At 41.3% G+C, this 20,492-nt stretch overlaps 1 protein-coding gene across 1 annotated transcript in view; it reads right to left on the reverse strand.

Annotated features, from left to right (window-relative positions):
* Positions 1 to 20,492, reverse strand: part of snd1 (staphylococcal nuclease and tudor domain containing 1) — a 907,822-nt gene that overhangs the window by 824,933 nt on the left and 62,397 nt on the right. Inside the window, exon 10 of the mRNA XM_080207582.1 lies at positions 4,054 to 4,167. Coding sequence (XP_080063708.1) covers positions 4,054 to 4,167 — 114 coding nt within the window. The remainder of the gene's footprint in view (positions 1 to 4,053; positions 4,168 to 20,492) is intronic.

Raw genomic sequence — 20,492 nt, forward strand, 5'->3', positions numbered from 1 at the left:
AAGTCCATTAAATCTCTGACATTGTAACAATTTCTAAAACTCATTAGCATCCATTTTAAAATTAATTCTATACAAGTTAGCTATCAGGAGTTAGCCAGTTCCTTTTTTTTATTTCCGCATCAAGCATTCCTCCAACATTGGCACACGACTGCTGTTATTTCTAATGCCCTTTTGAATCATTCGACAATTTAGTACAAAACAAAACTGGTTTGAACTAAAGATGGGTGGACTGTATTTGAAAAATAAATGAAGCCTTGACTAGGATGGTCAAAGAAACTTGCAATGATTCGCCTCTGATCTCCTGATAATGCTTTAACTTTGTAAAGCCATTACCCCATACTAATGTTAACAACATCTGCAATGAATAGCAACAAGGTTAATTTTTTACAACCATTTCTCCTGTTGGGAACTTCAATAAAAATTCATGAAGGACCCAAAGTTAGTTTTCAATTAGATGCAATCTACATCTTATTTTTCGTATTATTCCTTGGACATAATGCACCACTAGTGGTTAATATGACCTCTCACACTAGCTAATCTAAAAGCCAAGTATGGGTACCAAACCCACTGGATTAGCATGAACTCAACAGCAGAAGGATCTAAAAGTAATTATTTCAGGGCAGTACTGAGCAAAAAAACTCTTCACTGCAAGGAGAAGTGTGAAGTACACTGCAAATGTTCCAAGTTACTTGAGACTATTTTTAGGAAAGCACAGCTCCTGCAGCAGCACACACAGCAAACAATTCTCAAACTAGGAATAATTACCAGATGGTTTCTGCATGGATCACATTATGGCACATACCACAGAACCTGCAATAGTACAAATTTCTGCAACACCCTCACCTTTCCCGTTCAGACTTGCATACAAATTTGTTACAATTAAATTTTGACTTTAAAACTCTTGTTTTGTTTCATTTGTTGGAACATTTTTTCCTTTAAACCAGCAACTGACAATTACACTATGAAAGCCACTGGGTTGGAAAATTTACTGAACCCAGCAGTATGGAGAACCCGAATTAACATGTCTAGTCAATGCAGATGCAGCTAAGATTAATGACCATCACTACTGTTATTAATTCAGTTCTTGCATCACGGGGCTCAGCAACTTTTTCAGCCTAGTGCCTCAATGTCATTGCTCAGAATTTTGTATTAAACGCCTAAAATTAAACAGAACAAACCAGACATTAATTATAATGATTCTTCAAAGTTTTGGGAGGTAAATAGATGTTAGCAAATGTATTAATAGTCAGGGCTTGTTTTACAAATTTGAGACAGACAAATGCCATTGGGAATCAAATGGAAAGTTCAGGACACACTACTATAAAACCAAATGAAGTAACAAGACAGATTGACATATGAAGCAGTAGTGCTTAAAATGTTAACTAACAAGCTGACAGCGTGACAGCTTCTGTTGAATGTATTTTTATATGGCAATTTTTCTTCGTTTGCAATAGATGAATTTTTGGCAACAAGAAGCTGGCATATTTTAAAAGAATAAAGATAGAGCAAGTTAACAATACTATATTTCAAACAGACAGACCATTACAGTCACTCAATCAACTGCTTGCAATTAGCATTTTAGACACAAATTGCACTAACTGTTGAATCCACTTCAAGATAAGTCTGTTTCGCTGCTTACTCAAATTTAATCAAGGCTGGAAAGACTCAGGCAACTAACTCTGTACGTAACTTTTTGAAATGCATACTATAGCCCCATGCCACAGTTTCAAGCATGTTACCAGTGTTATGGAGAATTTTCTGCAGTCTAGTGCAATTTTAAAGATCTGTTTCTTCAAGTTTTTCACCTCTTTAAAAATGGGATGATAGAACAAACTATTCTAAGAATGCCAGCTTAAAAGAAAGAATCAGGATTTAAGCAAATGGCAATACTTAATTTCTATTTAAAAGAAAAACCTGGAGTTTGCCGAAAGTTATGATGGGAAATCAGTGGTCAAACTGGATTAGATTAAACACAGCTCTTAGTCACTTTCTCCAATTACTTAAGTCAATGTGCAGAAATAGCTGCATGAAATCGTAAGAAACATCAACCATCATTGGCGGCATAAACTGATAGGACTCCAACATTGTAGTAGTGTGCCAGGATATTAAAAATCTGGAGATCCCAATCCAAAGTGTTTGCATAGGTAAGCAACAAATTTCAGAAAAGCATTAAAGGTTTTGGTTAAACTTTGTATAAAGTGGATAGAGATTCTCACCCTTGATTATCTGAGGATAAATTCAATGTGACAAACTGAAAGCTCATACACCAAGTCTGGTGTCTTTGACTGCAATAAGGTCCATTATGAAGCGAGTGCAAGGAATCACACTCCTTCCCACCAGCCATTACCACATTTAAATTCCTGGGATTCTTCAGCAGAGAAGGAGAAGATTGACATCCCACTGAAGTAATGGAGATGGGGTAGCTGAACAGTTTCAATAAAAATAAAGGCACTTCAAGAGCAGCCAACTTCTCATGCCAAGAAAATTACAGGGAAACCAAAGGAAACAGAAGAGATGAAATTTCATTAAAGGTGAAACAAACATTGATCAATTGACAACAGCTCTTCAGTTTATGTAATACTATTGAAAATGGAAAAATGCAGATACTCGAAGTTAAAATGATAGAAAATATTGGAAATAAACAGTTGGCAGAGTAAAAAGACAAATTATGATTTACTGACTGTGTACCCACCTTCTATTAAGCACTCTGCAGATTAGTTAACACCAATTTGTCTCCCACATCCATTAAGGGCAGCACGGTGGCACAGTGGTTAGCACTGCTGCCTTAAAACACCAGGGACTCTGATTCAATTCCAGCCTTGGATGACTGTGGGGGGAGTTCGATGTTCTCCCAGTGTCTACATGGGTTTCTTCCAGGTGCTCCAGTTTCCTCCCACAGTCCAAAGATGTGCAAATTAGGTTGCTTGGCCATGTTAAATTATCCCTTAGTGTCAGGTGAATTAGCAGAGAAAATACTTGGGGGTTATGGGAGTACGGCTTTCAGTACAGCTCGATGGGCCAAATGGCCTGCTTCTTCGCTGTAGGGATATTATCTATGATTAATTTCCCACTTCCCTTTCTCCCAACCTAACTAAAATGTTGGCTTATCTCTCAGCCTTTAGTTCTGATGGTACAGCACACAAAACATTAACAGGCATTAACTGGGCAACTGTATTTCTTGAGGTTTGTTTTTTATTTCGTCATTTCTCAATTTCTTCACACCATTTCAAAGCAGAAAAGGATTCAGTTGTAATTTAAATATGAATACACACTATAACAAGGACAAAGGAATAAGCAACACAAAAGGTATTTTAAAAACACAAATTTTGTTAATAGTAGTGTAGTCACTGCACACTCCCCTCCAAAAAAAACTGCAGATGCTGTCGATCTGGGATTGAAATAGGAAATGCATTGGAATAGTGACGTCAACCCTATCCCTCACCATCGATACTGCCCAACCTGGGTGTTACCAATATTTTGTGTTAATTGAAGATTTGAGGAGCACATAAGCTATAACATAAGGTACCATCAATTTTATTACCCAACAATCAAATGTCAATTGGCTGCTACAATTGCAGTTAGTTTTTTTTTGATTAATTATTCTGAAACACAAAGTAGTCAGGAAATTTCTTCTCTCTATTGATACACTGGTAGTTTCATATTATTAGTGACACAGAAAGAGCCAAGTATTTTGCAGCAACAATAAACCCATTAAAAACTTCACAAAAGCAAGATGCACTCTGCATACCACTGGAAACACGAGATAATTTTAGCATTATACAATTTTCACATTCAAATGTGCCAGAGGAGATGCACAAAAGGTGTAATAAGCCTTAATTATTGCTGCATCATCCTGCAAAGTATGGAGCTTTTTAGCACAATAACAACAAGTTTAGTTCAAATTCAATACTCGAGCTGACAAGTCAACATCCATACGAGCAGCCTCATGTTTCCACTGATTAGATTAGGAGATTGTTACACTTCTTAAAATTCTATCTATTGTTTCCAAGCCCACTAACTAGCTCTTTCATCTCAACTCCTCAGTCTGCTTACCTGGTTGACCTCTCCTTCGAGCCTTGGAGGACGGATGCTGGACAAATGGATTGTCTTCTGTTCACCTGAATTTAATTTTACCACCATGGCATCTGCATTCACAATTTGCATTACCTGGAACAAAAAGGTTTCAATAACAGAATTACTTCAATAGACAGGCCATTTATTGTAGCAGTATTGTAGCAATAAATATTTAACATTAAAAAAAGCACTTAAAGGGAAACTCCACTAGAAAACCAATTCAATCTGTCAAAACAATTTTCCCCAGTAAACAGATCAATGCCGGCATAAATTATTGGGAAGCAAATGGCTGAGAATATTTGCTTATTAGAAGACCATGTATGTCTGTGCAGTTGAAGATATCCTTGCTACTTTGCTTTTCCATTTATAGAAATTGGAGGCCTACAAATTTTCAATCAAGAGAAACTGAACATTATAATGGACAGACAGCACCATATACTTCTTTCAAGTTAGAGTCACTACTGAAAAGCTTCTTGGGATGTCTTAGAACTTTAAAGGCTCTATACAAATGCAAGTTGCTGTTTGGTATCTGGAGCACCACTTGGCTAATATTTGTGGCATGGTACACACAATATCATTGGATTATAATCACATCTATGAACTACACTGTGGAATTATTGGGAATAACCAACTCAAACTGGACAGAAAATAATTACACTCTTGCTGACCAGTGTTACTGGCTAGCAAATCCCTAGATCTGTCTTCCGAAAGGAAAGTAACTTTAAAGAATGACAAGTTTAACAACAGAATGCTAAAGGCTGAGTACTTTCAGCTTTTTTTTTCCCTGAAAGCCAAATAATTTTCTTTGAAAGAATGATTCAACGTTCTCCAAAGAACAGCAGGTGCAGAACAGCCTCACTCAGCAAAAATGACACTACGAAGCATGTAAGTCTGGAACAACTCCAGTTGAAACGACAGGAAATGCTTTTAACATGGAAAATTCACAGAATAACCTGAAATTAGCACACTTCTTGATTATAACTTAGACAGACAGTGATTTACTGCTGCCCTATGCAGAATGTTCCCAAAGCTAAGCAAAATAAAAAAACATGCTCAAGGTGTCAACACTCATCAGAAAAATCTCGCAATTCTCTTAAAATGAAAAATAAATCTCCAAATTTGGTCAATGTCAGCGGTTGAAACAGGATAAATCATGGAAAGAATTTCCAGAGTCACGTTTACTAACATGCACTAAATATAGTTTTAAGAAATTGAAAAGGGAAAATTAGTAAATCTTTTAACAAAGAAATATTTAATATATATCAAGGGATTGTTGTCCCTAACCTTGTTTAGCATAATGGCATCAATTAGTTACACACAAGCCAATAAACCTTATGCTCCCAAGGAACTACTCATCCAATGCCCTTAATCCATCAACTCAAATTACACGCAACACCAGTGACAGACCGGAAACTATCCTAGCTTAAAATATTCTTCCCAGATTATACATTTCCAAGTACAAAATCTACAATTATTCTAACACTGGATTTAAAATAGAAAACCTTTCAAATGACAAAGTGAGAGCATTTCACTTGTAATTCTCATGATTACAGCAATAGCGAAGCAGAGAAGTTAACACTTCACTGTTCGACATAATCACAGTAATAGTGGTGGGTTATCTGAAACACATCATTTCACAAGGGGCAGCTTAAAAGGCGTAACCCATTATGGCATTCTAAATGTGAGTTTTAGAAGGATAAGTGAAAAATGAGGGGTGATGGAAATTGTCCTGTACATGTAGTTCTTCCCTACAAAGGAAGACAGCATTACTGAAGACTTGGCTAGGCTCTCTTGGAGTTCTTCAGCTGTTTCAGAGTCCACTGCCTTCTCTAGTTTACCAGCTGTCTTCCATGAGTGTTTTTGCTTCCACTTGAAACTGGATTAACACTACTGCCACTATATAGGCAACCATCTCACCAAGTGAACAGAGATCACTGAAACCAAACAGGTGCCAGCTAAGCAGTCAGTTCAATCTCAATCACAGAAGTGTGACCTTCTGAATCCAATTCTAGAATTCATCAACAAGAGCAGTGCACATATACTCTGGAATTTCCTTCTGTGCCTTTCCAATGGCACAGAGGGGTTTCCTGCATGGTCTGCTGCTGCACATCTTCTACCTTCTTGCCTTCAGGAAAGCCTTGATGCTCTGTTCTACCACTTGGCAGTGGAGAGGTCATGATGTGGAGATGCCGGCGTTGGACTGAGGTAAAACACAAAGAAATCCCACAACACCAGTTTAAAGTCCAAACAGGTTTATTTGTAGTAAAAGCTGCAAGCTTTTGGAACAGCCTGTACCTTCATCAGGTGGCTGGGACCAGAACTCCCAGCCACCTGACGAAGGGACAGGCTGCCCCGAAAGCTTGTGGCTTTTGCTACAAATAAACCTGTTTGGACTTTAAACTAGTGTTGTGGGATTTCTTAGTGGAGAGCTATGTGGAGTCCTCCCTTTTTCCATCAGGTACCTGGTGTGTAGATTGTTGCACGCAGCAGTGCCATGCCATCATAGATTACAATAGTTCAGATTCCCTGGCCACATGCCTTGTCTGCAGCCAAGGTGAGCCTGTGTTCCATATTTATGTAGATTGCCCGATGTTGCAGCTCCTTTTTAACTATTCGAAGTGGCTGCTCCTCAACTTTGGCTGTGCTTCAGCCCTGCATTCCTAATTTTTGGTCACCTGGTCAAGTTAGCTATTGACAAGTTCAGGCAGTGGATGGTCAAGGGGGTCACTCAATCTGACTGTATCGCAGCTACATTCACAGCCGGGCAGCCTGGGAGGGGAAGCATGAGGCATCCACCGGTTATGCTTCAGACTTGCCACGATCATTGGGCTCTGTGGGAGTTGGGGTGCATCACCACTCCCAGGAATGCCATTTTAATGTAATCAGTTAAGTTCCCTGTAGATGTTTTATTTTAGTTACAGCACCCCACCCAGGCTGTCACTCCTGTCATTTTTGCTTAATTAAATGATTGTTCATTACTAACATAGTATACTCTGGACATGTTTGGCCACGGCTACTGAAGTTAGACAGAATTTTCAAGCCTGCTTTCTCAATTACAGCCTTGTTCCTCTACCATCATCCTATTTATTGCCAAGATGATACTTCACGTGTTCATTTTTTAATTTCTCAGCATGTGAGCGTCACAAGCAAGGTGAGCATTTATTCCCCATCCCTAGTTGCCCTCAATAAAATGGGATAGCCTTCTCGTTGAACCACCACAACACACAATGTATTCCAGAATACTGATAGGTAGGAAGAACCAGGAAGTTGAAGTAATAAGAACATAAGAAATAGGAGTAGTAGGCCATCTAGCCCTTCGAGCCTGCCCCGCCATTCACTAAGTTCATGGCTGATCTGAAGTGGATTCACTTTCCCGCTTTCTCCCCATAACCCTTAATTCCCTTGTCTATCAAAAACCTATCTACCCGTGACTTAAATATATTTAGCGAGGTAGCCTCCACCGCTTCAACAGGCAGAGAATTCCAGAGATTCACCACCCTTTGAGTGAAGAAGTTCCTCATCAACTCTGATCTAAACTGCACCCCCCACCCCCCATCTTGAGGCTGTGCCCTCTAGTCCTGTAATGACCAAGTCAAATTCAGGATGGAACTTGGAGATGGTGTTCCCATGCACCAGTTGTTCATCATTTGAGGTGGTAGTAATCAGAACTGGAAGGTGCTGTTGATAAAGCCATGCAAGTTACTACAGTGCGTCCTGTAGAAGGTAACTGTACCCTTCATACACCAATGATGGAGGCAGTGAATAGAATCGTCAATCAAGTAGGTTTTATTTATTCTTTCACAGAAGTTTGCTGTCACTGGCTTGCCCAGCATCTGTTGCGCATCCCCTAATTGTCTTTGAGATGGTAATGGTGAGCTGCCTTCTTGTGCCAAAATACTACCCATTTACAACAGCTAATCCACCTAACCTACAATCTTTGGATTGTGGGAGGATATCAAAGAATCTGGAGGAAACCCACTCAGACATGGGGAGAATGTTCAAACTCCACACAGTCACCCAAGGCCGGAATCGAACCTGATCCCTGGTGCTGTGAGGCAGCAGTGCTAACACTGTGCCACTGACCACAGAATGTCCAGCTTCTGACGTGCCACAGTATTTAAATGACTGCTCTAGTTTGTTTATGGTCAATGGCAATCCCAAGTTGCTGATTGTGAGAGATCAGTGATAGTAATTCAATTGGATGTCAAAGGAGGATGGTTTGAATCTCTCTCTTGTTGGAGATTGTCATGGCTGGTATTTGTGGCATAAATATTACTTGCCACTTATCAGCCCAAGCCTGAACGTTATCCAGGTCTTGCTGCAAATGGAGACAGACTGCTTCAGTGTTTGAATCATCACAAATAATGATCATGCAATCATGGGCAAACATCCCCAATTTGGACCCAAAATGGCGTGAAGGCCATTAAAATAATGATTGGGACTAGGACACAACCCTGAATAAGTCCTGCAGTGATGTTCTGGGACAGATGATTAAACTGAAACAACCACAACTCTCTCATTTTGTACCAGGCCTAATTCCAACCAGTGGATCGTTTTCCCCCTTAATTTCATTGATTCCAGTTTTTCTAGAGCTCCTTGATGAAGCACAGTCAAATGAGGGCAATCACACTCACCTCGCGAGTTCAAGTCTTTTACCCACGTTTGGACCAAGACTGCAATGAGATCAGTTGAGTGGCTCTGGCAGAACCCAAACTTTAGTGTCAATGAGCAGATCATTATTGTCTAAGTGCCACTTGATAGCGCTTCATAGGCACCTTCCATCACTTTGCCAATGATTGAGTGTAGATCGATGTGGCAGGGTTGGATCTGTCCTGCTCACAAACCTGGGCAATTTTCCACATATTTACATAGATGCAAGTATTGTAGCTGCACTGACCAGTTCTAAATCCATTCCATTTATGAGTGGTAGTGCCAACATGATTGAGAAAATGCCCAATGTGAAGACAGAACTTTGTGGTGGTCACTCCTATTGATACTATCATGGCCAGTACATCTGCAACAGGTAGATTTGTAGCAATGAGTTGAAGTAGGTTTCTCTCTCTTGTTGCTGCCCTCACCACCCACCGCAGGCCCAGCTAACAACTATCTCCTTCATGACTCAGCGAGCTCAGTTAGCAGTGGTATTACCGAATTCTTCTTGATGATGGACATCGACCCGATACCATGAGACTTCATGGGTCCAGAGTTCAAGGGCAACTCCCTCTTGACTACATACAACAGTGCTGTCACCTCTGGTGTGTTTGTTCTACTAAGTCTCACAACACTAGGACACCAATGGGACAGAATGTATACTGGGATGGTGATGTTTGGTCATATTCAGCGAGTCTTGCAGACAATGCCAGACTGTTGCTCAACTAGTCTGTGGGTCAGCTTTTTCAATTTTGGCACAAGCACCCAGACGTTAGAAAGAACAATTTTGCAAGGTTGACAGTGCTACTGTGGGGCATAGATAGGGTAGAGGTGCCTAGGTTGATAACAGGTGGTCCACCCTGTACCATTCCTTTTGACTGTAATGGTTTGGTGAACCAGATGGGTTTTATGACAATCCCAAATCACTATTAGTGGGGTGAGCATTTAATTCTAGATTTATTAATTAATTGAACTGAAATTCCACCAGCTGCCATGCTGGGATTTGAAACCACGCTCCCAGAATATTTGTCCAGGCCTCCAGTTACAATACTGCAATGCCAATGCCTCTCCATCAGCTGCTTTGTCCTGGATAGTGTTGACCTTCCTGAACGTTACTGCACCTGTATCCATTCAGACAAGGGAGAGCATTCCATTACACTCCTGACTTGTGGCTTGTAATTGGCGGAAAGGTCTTAGGGAGTCGAGGGGTGAGCCACTTACTCGAGACTAACCAGCCTCTGACTCGCCTAAATAGTCATGATGTGGATGTGCTGGCGTTGGACTGGGGTAAACACAGTAAAAAGTCTGACAACACCAGGTTTAAGTCCAACCGATTTATTTGAAAGTACACTCACTGTGAGTATCAAATAAATCGGTTGGACTTAAACCTGGTGTTGTCAGACTTTTTACCTTGCCTAAATAGTCACAGCATTCAACTCTCCTCAGGATGTTGATAATGGGAAATTTGGCAATGATATCAAATGTCATGCAAAGACATGGCCATTATATGACCAGCATAACATGAATATTACTGGCTGCCTATCAGGCCAAGCCCAAATGCCATCCAAGTTTTACTGCATACACATGGACTGCTTCATTATCTGAGGATTTACAAATGGAAACAAATGTCGCATTCAGCAGCAAATTGCTTCACTTCACAATCTGGTTTTCAAATTCTCTTTACAAAAGGGTAACGAGACCTATGCACAATACTCAAACTGCATTCTTATCAATGCCTTGTATAGGTTCATTATCTCTTTGCTGTTGCATTCAATGTCCCCATATATAAATGAATCACCAGATCAAACAAAGGCTGTAAATAGGACCTGTAACAAATTTGTGCAATGACCTTTTCAGAATCAGTGTTGGTTCTACGTAACAGTACTCTGTGCCCAAACAATGACAGATGGGTGTTGAATAGATGGGATTCATCTAGTGCTAAATTTACACATGCAAATGAAGTTGATTTAGGAAAATTTTTTTTTCAAAAATATACTTTATTCATAAAAATCTCAAGTAATCTATTACAATGTACAGGGCTTCAAGTAGCAAAACAATGCGGAATCAAAACATTTTTGCAGATCTGTCCAAACTGCAGTGACTACATTTCAGTACTTAAAAAACTAAAATTAGTCTAAATAAAGGGCAACTCCTCTTGTTGTGTTATAAAATAACCCTACCATTTGCATTACTTCAACAGTCACTCCTCAACCTTTTAACTCTATATAACATACTGCACCCAATACCATACATGCTTGAAGTAATTTAAAAAACAAAAATTTACACAGCTTATGCACCAGTTTTCATTGGCAGCAATATCAGATTAGCATTGGTACAGTGTCTGCAGGATCTTTCTGAAATTAGTCATTAGCCTCTGTCAACAGACACAAGTATGCAACCAAATAAAAAATACCCATCATTTGTACATGCATGGGATTTAAGAATGGTAATCCTTGAGATATTCCAATGAAAGAACTGGACATTATCGGCAGTGCCCATACCTGCCCATGAAACAAATTCTATAGTGTTGTTGCTGTATACAGGGTAGATGCAGAACGAGTTGTATGAATATAAATGTACAAATATATCGATATAGTCATTAAGAAGGTGGAAGCTAACCTAACCAGCCACCTGGATTTTGCTTGTTTGGTGCGATGAGTAACTCTTTTCTGTGAAATATTCAAATTGGAAATTATCAAAACTACCAAGAATTCATCAAAGTCCAGGAACCTTAACAACAAAATGTAGTTGTAAGCCTCCAGTGTACAAGAGAGAGCTCTACAGCAAGTAAGAGACTGAACCCTTGACCAAAGGCATGGCACAGCAAGTTAAAACCCATTTATATAGACAATAATCACTGCTGTCAATGAAACAGGTGCTTCAAGTACATACATGAGACATGTGCCACACAGCCAATGCAATGAAATCACCAATATCTCAATATATAACATTTACATTGTGTAGTGAGAAAAATCTTGACCAACATAATTACAAATTTCATCTATCCAGTAGCTCACCACTTTCATCTCAAGTGTAATTGAGGTGGACAGTAATTGTTGGCCCACATGGTATGAACAAAAAAATTTGGGTTGTCTCGTGAGAATCTTGAGCTATAAAGCACTTAGGTGAAAAACTGGTAGCTATAAGTCTTTCAGGAGTATTTTTTTAATATTCCTTCAGGGAAGTGGACATCTTGTTGCCCATCCCTAGGTCCCGCAATTGAACGGCTTTCCAAGTCCTTTTAAGTATAGTTAGGAGTCAACCATGGTCTAGTGTCACAAGTAGGCCAGGTAAAGATGGCAAGTTTCCTTCTCTAATGGATATTAATGAACCAGATGGGTTTTTAAAAATCACCATCAATAGTCAGAGTGAAAGGAAAAGAGAGATGTTTCAATGGCATTGTGGAGCTTCTAGTGATTTCACTCCAAGTCTTCAACCAGGAAGTGTCACTGCTTTAAAATTGAGCAGTGATACATAAACTTAAAATGGTGCAGGCAGTTTAGCCCAAGAGGCTACACTGTACATTTCACACGCAGACTGCTGGGGCTGTACAAAAGATCAGCTCAAAATTTCCAGGGGAAGAATGTGCTTTATTTGTAGAATTCCACACAGATGTGACATTTTATTGACTGTGCTGGAGAGAGAATGGCAAAGTAAATCTAAATATAGGTTTTTGTGGTGTCCTACAGGGTGCACTCTCACCAAATGTTTGGACAGGTTGACATCAGCAAAAGATAAACACTGTTGTTCAAGCAAGCAGAAAGGAGCTGCAACCAGGTACAGAGGAGAGAGAGATAGCGTCTAATCAGTGCTGCCAAAAGCTATTGTGTTCAGATTAGGTTTCTGAAAAGCATTTAACAAGACAACAACATTGGATCAGAATGACAACCAACCACAGAAATGATCCAGCAGCAAAGGTCAGCAGCAAAATTGTAGCATTCTACATTGGAAATTCTTGTGCTTGGAAAGCCAAATATATGAGACACTGTAACACAGTTCCAAACTTTTCAGTGGTAATGCTTACTGTCGGACATTTAACAGTCCAATGTTAACTCACCTCTTGACGCCGCAAAGCCTGTCCATTATCTGTGTGGCACAAGTCAGATGCGAGATGGAATCTTTCCCATCTGCCTGGACTTGAATGGCTCAAGCAACACTCAAGCAGCTCAACACCATCCAGGATAAAGCAACCCATTTGATCAGCAACCCAGTCGTCACCACTTAAACATTCAATCCCTCCACCACCAGTGAGTGGCATGTACCATTTACAAGATACATTGCAACTCACCAAGCCTCATTCAACATAACGTTCCAAGCCTACAATATCTACCACCTAGAAGTGTAAAGGCAGCTGATGCATGGGAACACCGCCACCTGCAAGTTCCCAACCTGACAAAAGCCTGGAGTTCTATCTCTAATAAAGCATATAGCATCCTATATCTACACCAATTAGAGTGGTTTAAAAAGGTGGCGCACCTTCTCAAGGACAAGAGAGGATGGGCAATAAATGTTTACTTTGCAAGTGAAGCTCCCATCCAATGAAAGAATAAATAAATTTAGCACTTAAAGGCAGGATAACTGAAAGACTTATGCACGCAATAAACGATTGGAAAGAAAATGGGTTAAGCAAGTGCTTTATTTTCTCACGCGAGCACAGACTGTGCAAACGATGGGGTGGGATGGGGTAGAACACTTGGGGCAAAACTGACAATATATGTTTTAATAGACCGACCAAGCCTCAGGAGAAGTGATGGTGTCAATTGCAACTGAAGGCATTGAAAGCTATGATCGAACCAGCTTAAAAATCATTGGAGAAGACAGCGTTACATATAGCTCAATATCAGTGTTATTTAGCTAGTGTCTCCCAGGACATGAAAGATCCTCCAGGGATGATTCAGCTGGACTTACAGGGTACAATCATGATTTTAAGTAGCCACCTCTTAATCAGTCTTTGCTCCAGCACACAGCACTGAAGTTATCTGTAACACGAGTACAGTAACGCTGAAATTGCTGAACGAAAGCACCTTACAACTCTGAATAAAATAGCGGTGAAACAGACCAGGCTGCTGGACACAACTGCATCAACCTAAGGTGGGCTCAAGAGAAATGACAGGAATTGGGAATGTTTTGATAGACTTGTTGTCAAAATTCAAAAGGGGCAACATGTCAGAATCAAGAAACCCAAAGGCATGTGAACTTAACTTTGATTATAGGCAAGTTACTGGAGGGCATCAGACTCACTATATGACCACCTTTTCAGAGATGCGCTCATCAAATCTCAACATTACGGTTAGAAATAGTTGCCATGTCTTGCTAAACCGGTTGAAGCCTGACAGACATCATACCCCCAGATGTCAGTTTTTTTTGGTAACAACACTACTCACAATAGCCTACTTAAGGTAAGCACCCTGTGGAACTGGTGGGCAGACCTTGGGCTTGGTAAGGAATTGATTGTATTTGCTTGGACAGAAGGTTGCCATTGATAGTAACACTTCTTTGCAGCTACTTGTGGAGCCCACAGAAATCAGCGTTGGGCCTGTTGCTCTTCACAATTGTAATTACTGAGCTGGGTGGAGATGTTGGGGAAAATGACTTCAATTTCACATGATAGTGGTTATTGCAGGTAGAGCCCTGAATGAGAAATACAGATCACAAACAGAACAGTGGAGTTCCCCAATGGTAGGTATTGGGACTCTTGCTTTTCCTGAAAAATTAATGATCGAGATCTAGATATGCAGGGGAGAATTTCAAAGTCTGCAGATGGTACAAAAGTTGGAATTATTGTAAACTGTAAGGACATTGTAGAACTGCAAAAGGTCAGACAAGATGGTGAAATGAACAGATAGGTGGCAGATGAAGTTCAATGCAGAAAAATGAGAGATGATTGATTTTGGTCAGAAAAGCATGGACAATAAAAACCAAGGGTTTGAATTCTTAAGGTGGTGCAGGAGTAGAGGAACCTGGGAGCACTGTACGTAAATCGTTGAAGGTGGAAGACTGATTAGGCAGGGTTGCTTTCCTTGGAACACAAAGCTGATGGGGGAACCTGTTGAGTTGTATAAAATTATTAGGGGCATAGGTAAAGTGGATAGAAAGGAACTTGCACCCTTAGCAGAGGAGTCAATAACCAGGGGGCATAGTTTTAAGTTAAGGGGAAAAGGTTTATAGGAGGTGCAAGGAAAAACTCTCACCAAGGGTGATGGGATCTGGAATTCACTGCCTGAAAGTGGTTGAGGCGGGAAACGCCACAACGTTTATGAAATATTTAGATGAGCGCTTGAAATGCCAAAGCATGTAAGGCTAAAACCAAGTGCCAAAAAGTGGGTGAGAATAGATGGGCGCTTGATAGCTGGTGCGGACACAATGGGCCAAAGGACGTCTTTCTACATTGTAACGTTTCTGTGATTCTAAACAGCCTGAAGTCTGGCAATCATCATTTAAATATAAAACTAGTGTCAAGCATGTGGCCATGGCTAAGATTAAGCATGTGTAAACTATGCAGGACTGTAAAGCTAAAACTGTTGAGACAGAGAAAACTTAACATTCATAGTGCATGAATCAAATAGTGCCCCAAATGAATTAATGAAAGCAAATACTGTCTTTGCAAGAAGACTTGTTAAATCTCATTTATAATATGTTGTCCAAATCTAAATTTAATCCCCCCATATGGTGGGTGTTAAGAAGCCCTGGGAAAAGTTGAGTGGAGGGCCATTAAAATGATATCTGGATTATAAAGGTTCTTAGTTATCATGATTGATTGATTGATAGATAGCACTGGGTCTTTTTACTGTAGCAAAGCATACATTTTGGGGAGGTTTAAATGAGGTCTTCAAAACAACAAAATGATTAGGTCTGATCGATGTGGATAAATCAATAAACTTGATCTATGAAAGTTGAAGAGCACACGTACAGGCTGTGTGCACACTGAACTGCTACATATTAAAAGATTCTTCCTGTCAAGAATTCAATCATTGCAATGAGTTGCTGGTTCATTTGTTAATACTTCTGAAGTTTTCAAAAAGGACTTGGATCTACTTCTAACTGTGGCTGATATCAAAGTACACAAGTTAGGTGGGTACCAGGCAAAATGTCTTCCTATTACTGTATTCTACATCTAGCTCAATTGACTCTGGACATTGGAAAGTAACATCCTAAACTTTTTTTTTTAACCCAAATTGTCAATAATTATTTTTCTTCTCTTCACCTGGCCTAATGGCCTCCACAACATTATATATCTACCAACCTTCTGGTAAGTCAGCCAAGTGGCCATTCTTGGTGTGTGAATGCAGACAATAGATGTCAGCACACAAGAGATGGGAAGCACAGTATAAGCAAACTCGATCCTGTTCTTAAATACCCATTCATGATATTTCAGTTCAATGAGAAGCAATTAGCAAAAGACTCTAGTAGATTTATCTCCTGCTTTACCCCACGTTAATACAATCAGGTGATGCTAATACCAATTTAGTGACTGACAAGTTATTAACCCCACAGTCCCATGAAGCATAAGAGATCGCTATTCATCTCCATAAATCTTTAGTCACTGTACAACCTATTTATCTAGTTCTCTTAAGAATAGTAACCCAGTATTAGCTTATTTTGATGAATCATGCCATTAAAATCAAAATAGTGGTTATGTGGGCTGAAAACAATGACTCTGCAATGCCCAGTCCAGCAGTATTAAGTACAGGATTGATGCTGCATTTGCTTTCATGTGGTGTACATTAAGGCTATTATTTTACAGTTTCAAAGCAAAATTGCAGGGAAAATTAAACAGCCTGATTAAATATTTACACATTTACACCCACTACTCTTTGCTGACATTTGACAACTTGTGGGCTGAGAGATATGATTGATAACTCAGAACCACATTTACCGATCTCACACCCCATCCTTGTTCAACAGCAGGTCTCCTTTCACTGCTAGCAATGGGTGGAACATTCTTGGCCACACTATTGAGCACTCAACCACAGAAAACTTGCATGCAGCATTCAGAAATTTTCACTCATCTTACTGCACTCATTTGTGCTAGCATATGGTTCCAAAGAACTTCTTGCTCCTTCAGAGGCTCTTTTGAGTCAGTCTCAGCAATGAGCATTGGCGAGCTACATTGCAGGTCAGCTGTAATGCCCCGACCACCCTAACAGAGATCAAGTAACACTGCAGAACTAGGAGCTTTCTGCTGTGAACGGATCAGTCCTTCCCAAGTAGAGTACAATCTTACTCTCCACAGACAGGGGAAAGACAGTATTAGCACCAATGGACAAAAAAGCTCCCCAAATGCTGCATCCAACACCATGTAAAGCAGAAGATTGATAAAAAGGCAATGTTTATTCCTTTAAAATGAGCTTTCCCTCTCAGTGTAAAGACTCTATTCCAGGACTCAATACATAAAAAGCAGGTGAACTGCACTGTTAGTGATCAGCACCCTCAGGAAGCAAAGACGTCAGAAGTTCAGCACTTGCCACTGCTGATTTCCCAGACTTTACATCCAACAACCCAGGCACAAATGCAGAATACAAGAAACCTCCCCACTGGCCATGCTAAATTCTCCGTGTAAGCGAACAGGTGCCAGCATGTGACAACTAGGGGATTTTCACAGTAACTTCATTGCAGTGTTAATGTAAGTCTACTTGTGACACACAGAACAAAGAACAACACAGCATGGGAAACAGGCCCTTCAGCCCAACAAGCCCGTGCTGCCATTTTAACATTGAGAGTTCCCTCTTCCACCAATGACTTTTGTCTACGCTTACAGCACACCACATTGGAAACCAGATTGAGGGGTGACTAATTTAGGGACAATTTGTTACACCAATCAGCCTAACAGCACATCTTTGGGGTGTGGGAGGAAACCGGAGTACCCGGAGAAAACCCACGCAAGCACGGGCAGAATGCGCAAACTCCCACAGATACTGACCCAAATCCATGTATCTGCACAGCAAACAGTGATAGTCACTGAGCTGTCATGTTGCCTATCAGCTGGTCCAGTTTAAGCGTACACTAACAACGTGAAGCACTAGGCTACTCTCGAAACATCCAAGAGTAGCCCTTGCACGACCCACCGTGTGTATGCCCCTTGTTGGACAACAAGGCGGACCAAAGCAGCTGTGGATTAAAAGAGAAAAACATCAGTAACACGCACATCTTACACAAACATTCAAGAGAATCCCCAGAAGCTCAAAAGTAAAGCAAGTGAGCCAGAAAATATGTTGGAAGGTTCATGGGAATCAATTGATTCCTAGGAACATCCCAAAGCTCGTGAATATGAATAATCTTTAAAACTTTGAACCACGCCGCTGTCAGGATAGCTGAATGTGGAGATGCCAGCATTGGACTGGGGTAGGCACAGTAAGAAGTCTCACAATACCAGGTTAAAGTCCAACAGGTTTATCTGATAGCACAAGCTTCAAGTGCTGCAGAGACTCACTGATGAAGGGGCAGTGGTCCGAAAGCTAGTGCTACCAAATAAACTTGTTGGACTTTAACCTAGTGTTTTGAAACTTCTTACTGAGGATAGCCAAGCCCTCATTGCCAGATTGTGCCACTCACTCTCAGCCCATACATGCTTGAAACTACCAAGGCCTTTCGGGAACTTGGAGTTCCAATGGCACTATGAGGATTGAGGATACTGCCTGAACCGAGTGCAGACAGGCGTAGAGTTGATAGCAGTAAGGAAGTGAATGGGTGGCTCAGGGATTGGTGTGGGAGGAATGGGTTTGAATTTATGGGGCATTGGCACCAGTATTGGGGTAGGTGGGACCTGTTCGGGCGGGATGGGGTTGGTCTGAACCATGCTGGGACCAGAGTGCTGGCGAATAGAGTAAAGAGGACTGTAGACAGGGCTTTAAACTAATTGGGGGGGAGGGGAGGGGAGGGGGGAGGGTGCAAGGGTAGGTGACATTACGGGGACTAAAGTTAAGGAGAAGGTACAGGTAAAGGAAGAGGCCGAGGATGTCCCAATAATAGAGGGAATAGGGGGCGTGAGTATGGTTGGTGGCGTTACGGCAAATAGGGTCCAGGTGAAGGCTGGGATGAAGGCACTTTATCTGAATGCACGAAGCATTCGGAATAAAGTGGATGAGCTGGTGGTGCAGATCGGCACAAATGGATACGATCTGGTGGCCATTAGAGACGTGGCTGCAAGGTGACAGGGACCGGGAGCTGAATGTCCAGGGGTATCAAGTGTTTAGGAAGGATAGGCGGGAGGAAAAAGGAGGGGGCGTAGCTCTGCTGATTAAGGATAGCATCAGGGTGGTAGCAAGGGATGATACTGGAGCCAAGGAGCAGAAAGTGGAATCGTTGCGGGTAGAGATTAGGAACAGCAAAGGGAGGAAGACGCTGGTGGGTGTCGTCTATAGGCCCCCAAATAATGATCTGGAGGTGGGGCGGGCTGTTAACGTGCAAATAAGTGCGGCATGCAGGAATGGGACGGCCGTAGTTATGGGGGATTTCAATCTACATATAGATTGGTCGACCCATGTTGGACGCGGTGGGCTCAAGGAGTTGTTCTTGGAATGCTGCCAGGATAGTTTCCTGGAACAGTGTGTGTTGGAGCCGACGAGGGAGTGAGCTATCTTGGATCTGGTGTTATGTAATGAGGCGGGTAGAATTAGGGACCTTGTGGTGAAGGATCCTCTTGGGGAGAGTGATCATTGTATGGTGGAGTTTCTGGTGCAGATGGAGGAGGAGAAAGTGGGTCCCCGGACGCGTGTCCTTTGTTTGAACAGAGGGGAGTACGGTAGGATGAGAGAAGAATTGGCGAATGTGGACTGGGGGGAGCACGTTGGAAGGTAGGTCTGCTGAGGAGCAGTGGAGGATCTTTAAGGAGATCTTTCTTGGTGCTCAGCAGAAATTTATTCCGATGGTCAAAAAGGACCGTAGGAGGAGAGGTAATAAGCCGTGGATAACGAAGGAGATGAAGGAAAGTGTTAAAAGCAGAGGCGTTTAGAGTAGCTAAGAGTAGTGGGCGAGAAGAGGATTGGGAGAGGTTTAAAAGTCAACAAAGATTGACAAAGTTGTTGATAAAGAAGGGTAGGAGAAACTATGAAGCTGCGCTAGCGCTTAATATAAAAAAGGATAGCAAGAGTTTTTATAAATATATAAAAAGGAAGAGGCTGGCTAGGGTGAACACTGGTCCCTTAGAGGATGAGAAGGGGGACTTAGTGGTAGGGGACGGGGATGGGGATATGGCTAAGGTCTTGAATAACTTTTTTGTTTCTGTCTTCACGGAGGAGGACGTGAATAATTTGCCAGGTGTTAGAGATGGAAAGGTGGTAGGACTGGAGGGTCTTAATGACATTACTGTTACTAGAGAGGCAGTGCTCGACAGACTGGAGGGGCTGATTGTGGACAAGTCCCCAGGACCAGATGGGATGCATCCGAGGGTTCTGAAAGAAATGGCGGAGGTGATAGTGGATGCCTTGGTGGTTATTTTCCAGACGTCACTGGATTCCGGGGAAGTGCCGGAAGATTGGAAAACGGCTAATGTTATGCCGTTGTTTAAGAAGGGTGCCAGGCAAAAGGCAGGGAATTATAGGCCTGTTAGTTTAACGTCTGTTGTAGGTAAAATGTTAGAATCCGTCATCAAGGAGGAAATATCGAGGCATCTTGAGAGGAATTGCTTGATAGAGCAGATGCAGCACGGTTTCGTTAAGGGGAAGTCGTGTCTGACAAATTTACTGGAGTTCCATGAGGATGTGTCTAGGGCGGTGGATAGAGGAGAGCCGGTGGATGTGGTCTGTCTTGATTTTCAGAAGGCGTTTGAC

Source organism: Carcharhinus amblyrhynchos, chromosome 19 (assembly GCF_965287045.1).
Source record: "Carcharhinus amblyrhynchos chromosome 19, sCarAmb.v2.hapA, whole genome shotgun sequence".
NCBI lineage: Eukaryota > Metazoa > Chordata > Chondrichthyes > Carcharhiniformes > Carcharhinidae > Carcharhinus > Carcharhinus amblyrhynchos.